The 11,527-nt window shown below is 40.4% G+C and overlaps 1 protein-coding gene across 1 annotated transcript in view; it reads left to right on the top strand.

Annotated features, from left to right (window-relative positions):
- The window catches only part of LOC106881843 (zinc finger CCHC-type and RNA-binding motif-containing protein 1), a 7,668-nt gene extending 328 nt beyond the window's left edge, over positions 1-7,340 (top strand). Inside the window, exons 2-6 of the mRNA XM_014932354.2 lie at positions 1,996-2,104; positions 2,904-3,011; positions 4,536-4,627; positions 5,211-5,277; positions 6,843-7,340. Coding sequence (XP_014787840.1) covers positions 1,996-2,104; positions 2,904-3,011; positions 4,536-4,627; positions 5,211-5,277; positions 6,843-6,980 — 514 coding nt within the window. The 3' untranslated portion in view covers positions 6,981-7,340. The remainder of the gene's footprint in view (positions 1-1,995; positions 2,105-2,903; positions 3,012-4,535; positions 4,628-5,210; positions 5,278-6,842) is intronic.
- The last annotated feature ends 4,187 nt before the right edge of the window (positions 7,341-11,527 follow it).

Below are 11,527 nucleotides of genomic sequence, written 5' to 3'. Positions count from 1 at the left end.
ATATATATATAGGAAAGTTATCGAATACGTAAAAAAAATGACCTCCACTACAGAACGAATACAATACGCTGCATTCACCCTATTAACAAATAAATCTTCATTTTACATAAAAGACTGCTGAGCTTAATGAAACTGAGTTAACGTGGTATATTTTATACACATAAAACAGTACACCTGAAAGTTTTTATCGACATTAGAGGAGTCTGGAAGGTCGCTTCTTTGTGGAACCCCTAATGTTGTACAGTCGATCGTTCATAACGTTTATATTCTACGATATGTCTATATCTGCGGTTACTTGACTAAAAGTAAACAAGCTGGCTTTCGTTGATCTGGAAAAAGCGTTTGATGTAGCATTAATCTCAGTAATTGGGGAGACTAGGTGTAGATGAGTGGCCTGTGAGGGATGTACAAAGATGCAGTAAGTAAAATGAAAGTCAACAATGCTCCAGCATGGCCGCAGTCAAATGACTGAAATAAGTAAAAGAGTAATGATCTCAGTGAGGAATTAAGGTAGAAATCCATCAGTTCTCTCTTATTCATCATGGGACCACAGGACATGACAGAGGAGTTTAAGACTGGCTCTTTATGGGAACTCACCTAGTTTAAGACCTTTTGTTTCCACATGAGCAATTTCTATTTCAATTCTTCTATAGATTCAGCTATTAGAAGAGGTCATCAGCAAAGAGGAGACACCCCCCCCCCCACAGGCAACCAAGCTTAAACACCTCTGTTATGGCCTGAATGACCATTATGAATGGAAGTGGACTGAGAATTGAGTCCTAATGAACTCATACATCCACAATGTGTTACCAACTCTCACCCGCTGTACATGGCTTGTGTAGCTCTCACCAGCCATTCAGCTGCCCATAACTTCTGCAGTGACCCCTATGTGAGGAACGTAATCAAAGGCTTTCTCCATATCAGCAAATACCAAGTACAGCAGTTTATTTCTGGTTAAATACTTCTGGAGTTGCCTTTCTAGAAAGTTTCAGTACTACTTCGTCCCAACTCAAAACCAAACTGCATGTCATCTCGGTTAGCTCTCTTCTCTAATTGAGCTGTGACCCATTCCAGCCATTTCGCATCTCCCTTATCTACGCCAGTCATTGGCTATGACCCCTTCCTGTACAACCTGATTAACTATACAGGTGACCAGGCTGTCTCACTTTGCCGAACATTTTAAGCATCTCAGTGGTCATTCCTGATGGACTAGGGCCATTACTGTCCCCTGAATGGACAGAAATGTATGATTTGATCCTGGTTGGAAAATGATTATATTTCAAAATGAATCGATTGCTAAATCCACCATGGTTTGTTTACATCCCTTTGTATGTTGTATACTGTGGTACAGTCCAGTCAATGCTTTGTCCAGTCATCAAAACATTTATTTTAAATCATGCCAGCATGGAAGGCAGACATTAAACAATGATGATGATGACGGCTGTCTTCTCCACAGCAAAACAACATCATTATGTTTTTCACATTTCAAAGTTCAACAATATACTTAACTTCTAATCGCCCCCCCTCCCACCTACAGATGCTGCTGCATTCATTCGGTGAATCACTAATTAATATCCCTATAATACAAGGCAGTGAGCTGGCAGAATCGTTAGCACACCAGGCAAAATGCTTGGTGGTATTTTGTCTGTTTTTATGTTCTGAGTTCAAATTCTGCCAAGGTCGACTTTACCTTTCATCCTTTCAAGATTGATAAAATAAATGCCAGTTGAGTTCTGGGGTCAACGTAATTGACTTACCCGCTACCCCGAAACTGCTGGCCTTGTGCCAGAATTTGAAACCGATATTAAGTGTTTTGCCTGGGGTGCTAACAATTCTGCCAGTTTGCCACCTTGAAACCAATATTAATATAATTAGTAATATAAATTAATATAGTTTGATGTTTCTGTGTTCATCTTTTAGAGATTTAGTGAGATTCATTGAAATATATTTTACGTCCACCTTTTGTGCCTCATCAGTTGTTGTATTCTTTTCTAGAGTCACAATTATGAAAGATTCTAACCGCAAAAGCAAGGGTGTTGCCTTTGTCTTGTTCTTGGAACGTGAAAGTGCCCACAAGGCTGTGAAAGCCCTCAATAAAGTACAAGTATGTCTCGTTTATTTTCATTTGTTTTCTATTTTGTATTTCGAATATATTTTGTGTTTATGTTTCATATGAACTCGTTGGTGCAGTTAAATTGAATGTGACATATTTGTTCTCAATATTCAAAAGAACTTTTCCACACGATATATTTTATGTAGCTTCGTACATAACCAGACCGGCAATGATGACAAATATATTTATATTACTTAAATGATAAATTAATGTTGAAATATAGAAAATTACATTATTAAATACAGAAACATGTTACAATACATCCTACATTGAAATTTTGAAAAATAAATAAATCAGTGTTCAATATATTCTTTAATAATAGATAAACTGATAATTTAGCCAAGGGTGATCTCGCCAATAATATTGAAGTTATCTCCCTTGGTATATATATAAATCCCTCAACAGTATTTCTTGGACGAAGAATTTTCTATTTCTGGAAGTTCATTTCTATGTTCCCCATACATTAGTGATCATACTATATATATATATATATTGTGTGTGTATATATATATATATATATATATATATATATATATATAGGTACCATCTTGTAGTTTTAAACAATCTTTAATATTCTATTTACTTCTTCTATTCTCAAGTCTAGTCATCTTGTAAAAATGATTCTCCTCTTCTTCTTCTTCGCAACATCACTTTTTCTTCAATCAATGAACATCTTCCAGACTTTCCTTCAACGTTTTTTGAATTTGAATGAAATGTTTGAAATTGTAATGTTTTAAAAATTTATCAGAACAGAATAAAAAAACTTGCTGAAGCTTTGTTTCTTTGTCAGATGTTTGGTCGCACCCTCTCTTGTAACATTGCTAAAGACAATGGACGCACACCAGAGTTTATAAGAAGAAAGATTTACAAGGACAAAAGTCATTGCTATGAATGTGGGGTAGGTACTAGACATTTCTTAATTTTGTTGTTGTTATTGTTGCTCTCCCTCATCTATATTCTGGCAGGCATCAATCCAACTGGGAACATCCCTGTGTCCAACAAAGCAAATGTGTTGTATTTCAGTCGAGGCCAGTGCTCTGCAATCTTTCTACATTTGCAGCACACTTTGTCTTCTTTTCGAAATTCAGCAGCAGCACACCTAAACAAAAAATATAACTAAACATATAGGGGGAAAAAAATTATATTCAGGTTACACAGTGGCACACCTAGCATCGTCTCATGGCACACCATGGCATACTGATTGTGGAGCATTGCTCCAGACTGGGGCCACTGGGGCTCACTGATGCTCAGCTGCCAATTATGGTTTTTATCACAGAACCTCCTCCAAGAATCTTTTATTCTCTAATTTCTTTATTACATTGTAATCTCTTGGAATTTTTGTTTGATATGAATGAATTGGAAAAAAGGAAAAATTCTGTATACACTGTGCTGGGACCACACTTTGCCAGGATCACATCATGCTGTCCCTGTACATGGCTTGCACAGCTCTCACCAACCATTCATCTATCCCTAGTTTCCTCATTGACCACCGGATAAGGGATTGGGGGACCCTGTTGAAGGCTTTTTCCATGTCAATGAAAGCCAGGTACAGGGGTTTATCTTTGGGCAGGTATTTCTCCTGCAGCTGTCTTAACAGAAATATAGCATCAGTGGTGCTTTTCCCTGGCATGAACCTAAACTGATTCTCATCTAGTCTCCCAGACCCTTCTCCATGCTGGTCGTCTTCTGGGCATTCATTTAGCCCTGATCCTGAAATTGCTAACTACTAGTCTATGTTGTGGGGTACATTCTTCGCCTGGGAAGGTTTTGGCATTTATAAGCAGCCGTCTTTCCCTTTTCCTGGCGAGGATGTAGTCAATTTGGCTAGTGTGCCTGCCAGAACGGTAGGTGACTAGGTGACTGGCAGGTTTCCTGAAGTTAGTATTGCAAACCATAAGATCATTTGCCTCACAGAACTCCAGCAGCCTGGTTCCCTCCTTATTGTGGGAACCAAAACCATAGCCTCCATGTACGCCATGGAAGCCCCCTGCATGTTGTCCAACATGTCCATTGAAGTCACCAGCCACAAAGAGAAGGTCCCTGTCCTTCGTCAATGAGGTAGTCTGCAATAGGGTGTCATAAAATCGGTCTTTCTGTCTATCAGGTAGCCCCAGTTGAGGGGCATAGACTGAGATAATGGTTGCTAATCCTTAATGTAGCACTAATCTAATCTTAAGTATTCTATCGTGAAAAGTGAGTGTATTGCCAGCAAGTTTAGCTGTTATCTCTAGCATGGATTGGAGGTTGAGTGGGAGTTGTCAATTCGATTTCTAATGTTTATTATTATCTTTGTGTGTGAGTTTTTGTTAGCTGTGTTGACACACGTTTGTGTGTGTGTGTAGCATTAGAAGTATACTCTCATGAAAATAAACACGCACACATACAGTCCGTACATAAAAATAGATCCATTTCTCTTTGCCAGGAAGAGGGTCACTTGAGTTACAAATGTCCAAACAACCTCCTTGGTGACAGAGAACAACCTGCAAAGAAAAAACGAAAAAAATTCGATGATGAGTAAGTAGTGGCTTTGTTCTTTATTTCTTAAAATTGCCATTTTTTCTAAATGTTTATTGTCCCTCTTCATCTGCCACAAACTCTACTTTCACTTTTAATCTGTCTTTCACCACACCTTTCCTCTATTAATAGTCTACAATGGTTTCATCATATGGAACCTTTTTCCTATTCTTCTTCTAATTATCGAGCACAGCCATTTTCCATTCAACATCAGTGTCCTGTCTTCTCTCTTACTATTATTTTAGTCCTGGTTTTTAATTCTCGTTGTTGCTTCCAAATCTAGTATTTCTTCTAATTCTACTACAGATTCAGCAATGAGAACTGGGTCAGAAGTCTACAGCAGTTCTCATGAACACAGTTGTCTTACAACTAAAATTATGATCTTGTGAATATAAACAGTTTTGAAAATGAAAAATTTCACATGGGGAAAATCTGGACAAATTGAATTGAAATTTGTTTCTGTAATTTAGAATAACAAGAAAAACCATAATGTTGTTATTGTTGATGAATGTTTGTAAAATATTATTGTAAAAAGTAAGACAAATCAGTTTCATATTTCAATGTTTTTATGTAACTTCCTCAGATGTGACAAGAAAAGTTCTGATGGTGACGAAGGTGATGAAAGTTTGTCAGCTGCAATTAATTACCAGGTAAAAATATTGAATTAATTCCCAGCACTTATTAAGGGAGAGAAGACCAGTACTCATGGCCCTTTATTTACTAAGGGCCACTGAGTTTGGTGAGGGGAGAGAGAGGGTGAGAGGAAGTAATCCTAAAAAGGGAAACCTGACTTCAATATTTACACCAGGGTGGATCCTGCTAAAGGGGACCCTGCCCCCTGCAGTGCCTTGTGGTGTTGTTAAACAAGGTAACAGATTAAAAACTGTCACCCAAGACTTAAGAACACAAGGACCTGGAACAAATACCACAAGCTGTCTCATCCCTACCCTCTGCCATCATAGATTGAGTCTGAAAGGATGAAAAGCAAAATTGACTTTAGCAGGATTTAAACTCTGTCAAAGTACAGAGGGATGGGGATGGGAGGGTGGCTGCAGGACTTGACTGGAGAAACTCCTTAAGACAGTTCATACATGTATGTTGTATGTATATGTGTGTACATGCATGTGTATGTATAAGGGCACCCAGCTGGAGAAACTCTGCCAGATCAGATTGGAGCCTGGTGCAGCCTTCTGGCTTGCCAGCACTCAGTCAAACTGTCCAACCCATGCCAGCATGAAAAGCAGATGTTAAACGACGACGACGATGATGATGTGTGTGTGTGCTGGTGCCACTTAAAAAGCATCCAGTCCACCCTGCAGAGTGGTTGGTGTTAGGAAGAGCATCCAGCTGTAAAAACCCTACCAAAATAGACACAGAACTCTGGTGCAGGAGGCTCCTGCCTGGCCAGTTCCTGTCAAACCGTCCAACCCATGCCAGCATGGAAGGAGGACGTTAAACGATGATGATCCAATGCCAGCTTTGGCAGGATGCCCTTCCTAATTTACAACCACTTTACAGTGTGTGCTGGATGCTATTTTTGTGTCACTGGCATGGAAGGAGGTTGACAAGTAACTTGCAAGACAAGAAGGGGAGGTCAAAGAAAGAGGCACAGGTGTCTTGCCAGGGAGGGCACACATGGGTACACCCCATATTATATAATGTTGAGTGGAAGAAGAAGAGGGTGGTGATGAGGTGCCAGGGCATCCTCTCAGGGAAGCAAGAAGACGATCAAAAGAGTGGATTGGGAGTGGGGGGGGCTGTTGGAAAGAGTAGTTTCATAAGAGTGAGAAGGGAAAGCCGGGGGGTGGGGTGTAGTGAGTAACAAACAAAGGTGGAAGTGAGGTTGATGCCAGAGCTGACCCTGGAACTCAATGCAGCCCTGCGCCTTACTGGATCCTGTCAGACTGTCCAACCGGGTCTTTTCACACATACCTATGTTAGAAATCATTAGAAGGTGAGACTAAATGCCTTGTGGTAGTTCTGTCCACTCTTTGCATTCTGGGTTTCAAATCTGTCGCGGTTAACTTTGCTCTTTATTCTCTCTGGGTTGATCTTTAGTAATACCAGTATGTATCAAATGTAATATATAATGCACCCAGCTCATAGAATATCAAACATATAACATTACACACACACACACACACACACACATATAATCCATATGAAAAATTCTACATCTAGTTTAAACATCTCAAATTTGATTTTATTGTTTCAGTACCAAATGATGGAGGAAGCTAAGAATATGTTAGATAGCAGCATGAACATCACAACATCGGAAAATACCCAAACATCCAAAAAGAAATACAAAAAGGATTCTTATTTCAGTGACGAAGAGGAACTTGATGACAGTTGAGATTGCATCTTCCCGCTAACCACTCCCCCTTACTCCTCCATACTCTCCCCACATTCCTGTCTTCTTTCCAAGTTTAATGTTTCCATTTTGTGTCTGATTCTGTCGACAGAGTTCACTAATTGACTTACTTTCATCTTACTACAATAAGACATTGGCAAACGAGTGGAGAAACTTGCTAAATGTTATTTTGTTTTCCATAGGATGTAATTTTACATCGATTTTAAGTTAAATATTTATTGTATATATATTATTGTGTGTGTGTGTGTGGATGTTTCTTGATGCATGATTCGTGTGGGTGGGTGGGTGTGTTTGTGGTCCTTGAGAAAATATTTTGAAAGTTTAGTAAAAAAATTCAAATAATTTCTGTTGTTTGTTTTGTTTCCTTTCAAACAGTGCTGTTTTGCTCCTCACATACATTCCTCAAATATTCCTACTATTCTTACGGGTCTCCAGCCTGGCCAAGAATTAGTGAGGATGTTTGCTTCATAATTACAAGGTCCTGAGCTCAATGCCACCCTATCACTACATATCGGGTGTCTTCTGCCACAGCCTCAACCAAAAAGACAATCATGACAATGATCATCATCATCGTGGTGGTGGTGGTGGTGGCAGTAGATAACAGTACACAAAACACAACCACAAGTGTTAGGGTGCCACCCTGTAATTACATAAAGCTACAAGTGACAGTCTGTAAATCGTTAAATTTCACCTGTGTCGGCTGGTAATGAGTCTCGTTAAAACATGGGTTGGGGAAAGCAATTGAGAAGCAGACACACAGACTGTGTGACATTAAAGGAATTGGGAGAAAGAGAAGGAAGAGGAGGGGTTGGAGAGATAGAAGGGGGGAAGGGGAAATGTGTGAATCACAAATGACTAAGACACTTTTTTGTTGGTGACCTTGACCAACAACACAGCCAGCAATTTGAGAGTGATGCATACAAACACACACACACTTGGGTGTATGTACATATAGTTGTTTGTGCTCACTTGCCAGCCTCTCTATATTCAGAGTGAGAAGCATGAATGATGAGTGGTGGAACATAGAAGTATGAATGGAAGTGGGGGTAAGGGGTAAAGGTAGTCAGTATTCTTAGATATGCTCTATATCCAAGGCAACATGATCCAGAAGATGGAGCTAATGACAAGGACCCAGGGTGTGTGACAGAAAAGGAGCACAAGTTTGATGGCAGGAAGAGTGAAACGGTGGGGGGAGTGTACAAGGTACAACCAGTACATTGTAGTTAATGAGATGGGCCAGTCTGGAAGGTACATAGATGATGGTGATAGCAAGAAGAACGGGCCATAGATAGGTCCTGTACATCCAAAACCACCACACATGCATACATGCGCACATACACACGTATATACACACTGAATTTTGCTCAATGCGCACTGATGTCCCAAAATAAACCATTCCAGGTAAAACAATACTAATTATTTGTTGTTTCAGGTGTAACAATAGCTACTTATTGGTTCTGATCACCATAGCAATAACATTTACATCACCCACTTTTGTCCTCCCCCTCCCCTTCTCTCTCTCTCTCTCTCTCTCTCTCACACATCTTGACACTGTTATAGTGCGGCTGTATTATTGACAAGTATAACAGGTTCTTGTACAATTCAATGCAGCAGCAGCAGTTGATGGAGTGTAAAGAATGTCCTCTCCTTTTAAAGATGTGTGTGTTGTTGTCTTGACCCAAGTCGGGTCTCCTTCAGCAGATCTATAACCAAAGATATTTCTGTTGTAACCTAATCTTTTATTCAGACAAAGTGTATCTCGGACACCATTATTCAATGAGTAATTTAAGGGAATTTTGGTCTCTATTTCTTGCAGATCAAGCAACAAGAATGATAACTGCTCTCTTTCAAATGTATTTTATGAACTTTAAAAGGTAAACTCTTGGATTAACACAGAAAGGAAACTATATATATCATCATCATCATCATCATCATTTAATGTCCTTTGTCCATGCTAGCATGGGCTGAACAGTTTGACCGGGCTGGAAGGCTGCACCAGACTCCAGTCTGATTTGGTATGGTTTCCTATGGCTGGATGCCCTTCCTAATGCCATCCACTCTAAGAGTGTAAAGGGTACTTTTACATGCCAACAGCAAAGGTGCCATTTGCATGACACTGGGTTGCTTTCATGTGCCACCAGCATGGGTGCCACTTTGCGTGACACCTGTATCTGCCACAACTGTGATTTTGCTCGGCTTGATAGGGTCTTCTTCTCAAGCACAACATAATGGCAAAGGTCTCGGCCATTGCCTTCGTAAGGCCCAACGCTCGAAAGGAACTTAGCCACTTTGCCTCTGTGAGGCCCAAGGTTTAAAAGATGTTCTATACATGCCACCAGTACGGGTGCACTTGGTTTGACGGGTCCTCTCAAGCACAGCACATCACCAAAGGTTTCAGTCACTAGTTATTGCCTTACTATGACAGCAAGGGCATCCAAGCTGTAAGCTGCCACTTCTGTGATAGTGTATGTCTAACCCATGCCAGCATGCAAAAAAAAGGATGTAAACAAGTGAATGTTATGCAGATAGACAGACACACATACTCACACACACACATGCACACACAAGCACATGCAAACTTACACACACACAAACATATATAAAGAATGTGAGGGAGTAAGCCAGAGGAAGTAAAGGGAAAAGAAAGAGAAACTATTACTGAGAGAGAGAGAGAGGGAAAGAGAGTAAGACAATGATGTGTTGTGTGTGCAAGAGAGAGAGAGAGATTAACTACCAGAGTTTGTTGACTTTCTCTGGCATTTTAATCCTTAGAGACAGACATGTTAAGTGTTTCTTTATCAACTGATGGACAAACAGAAGGTAAGTATATTGGAGAGTAATGACCTAACAATGCTGGTGTCTTGTTGGGTGGTGGGTATGTGGGCAGGAAAGGGGTAGTCTGACTCCAGGTTTATACAAAGATGGTAAACTGGAGAATGTTAGATGTAGTCATCACCTCTGAAATTGTGTGTTGTGGACAATTGGAACAAACAAATTCAATTAATCATCACCACATCCGTTTTCTGGGCTGGACAGTTCGACAGGAGCTGGCAGGTTCCATTGTCTTTGTGGCATGGTTTCTTCTGCTGGATGTCCTTCCTAATATGCCAACCACTTTACAGAATGTCCTGAGTGTGTTTTACTATGGCCCCCAACAGCAATGAGGTCAGCCAGTAACTTGTCCCCTTCAGGAGGCATATTGAGAGACAGAATAAGGGGTTTTGCAGTAGCAGAGAGACATGGCTACCTCAGATGGAGAGAGAGGGGAGATGGTAAAGATGTGACGAGGGGTAGGGGTCCATCCAGCCAAATTACAGAGAGGTATATGTAAGCGAAGTGGATTCAAGGATTAGACGGGGTGGGTGGGTAAGTTTGTGAGATTGTGAAAAGAGGGTGGGCGATGAGGGGGTGTGGTGAGTGAGTACAGGTAGAGAGAGGGGTGCTAGGAGTTGGCCATGAATACAGTAATGAATTTAACGTTCAGGTAGGAGTTCACCAGGGCTCAGTTCTCAGCCCACTCATTCGTTATAGTCCTCCAGGCCACAACAGAGGAATTCAAAACTGGGTGCCCGTGGGAACTACTATATGCTGGTGACCTTGCTCTTATTGCAGAATTGGAGAAGAAATTCCAGATATGGAAACAAAACCTGGGCCTTAAAATTAAGACAAAAGTGGTTGTTTGTAAGAAAGAAGATAAAACTTTCTTTCCATCAGGTAAATGGCCCTGCTTGATATGTAGGAAGGGAGTTGAAAGAAATTCCATTCCCTGCACCCAGTGTAAACTATGGACACTTAAGAGATGCAGTGGTATCACAGATAGAGTAGTGTTTGAATATATTTTCAAAAATATTTGCTTTATGAAGCAATATTGATATTTATGTCCTCATAATGTTGACTACATCAGACACAGCGAACTGGCAGAATCATTACCAAAATATGCTTAGCAGCATTCTGTCCATCTTTTGGTTCAGAGTTCAAATTTTGCTAAAATTGAATTACCCTGTCATCCTTTCGGAGTCAGTGAAATAAATACCAGTTGCGTGCTAAGGTTGATGTAATTCAGACTTTGCCCCTCCCTCTGAAGTTGCTGGCCTGGTGCCAACTTGAAGCTCTTCTAATATTTATTTTTCTACTGTGCTAATTAACGTATCCCCACATTCAGCCCATCAGCCTCCGGTTGCCCTCGTTAGGCTCTGGATTCACTCTGCATTCACCACAACCTGTAAACACAGCACTACACCACTCAATATATACGCAATGCAGACCACGGTGTCTCTACCCATGCCACACACCACAGAAATTTTACCCACACCACACCTCTCTCTCTCTCTCTCTCTCTCTCTCTCTCTCTCTCTCTACCCTGGGTACCTCACTAATCTCACCAAGCCATATTTACTAATGCTACCCCACACAACCTTGATAATGAATGTTGTTTGTTATTCTGAAGATGACATCATTGCTGTTGTTGTTGTTGTTGCTGTTGTATGTTGGAAAGGATTAAAGTATTCGTTTGGTGTTGAGTAAACATC

The sequence above is a fragment of the Octopus bimaculoides genome, chromosome 11 (genome assembly GCF_001194135.2).
Source record: "Octopus bimaculoides isolate UCB-OBI-ISO-001 chromosome 11, ASM119413v2, whole genome shotgun sequence".
NCBI lineage: Eukaryota > Metazoa > Mollusca > Cephalopoda > Octopoda > Octopodidae > Octopus > Octopus bimaculoides.
Note: the sequence above shows the minus strand (reverse complement) of the source record. Positions and strands in the feature narration are given on the sequence as shown.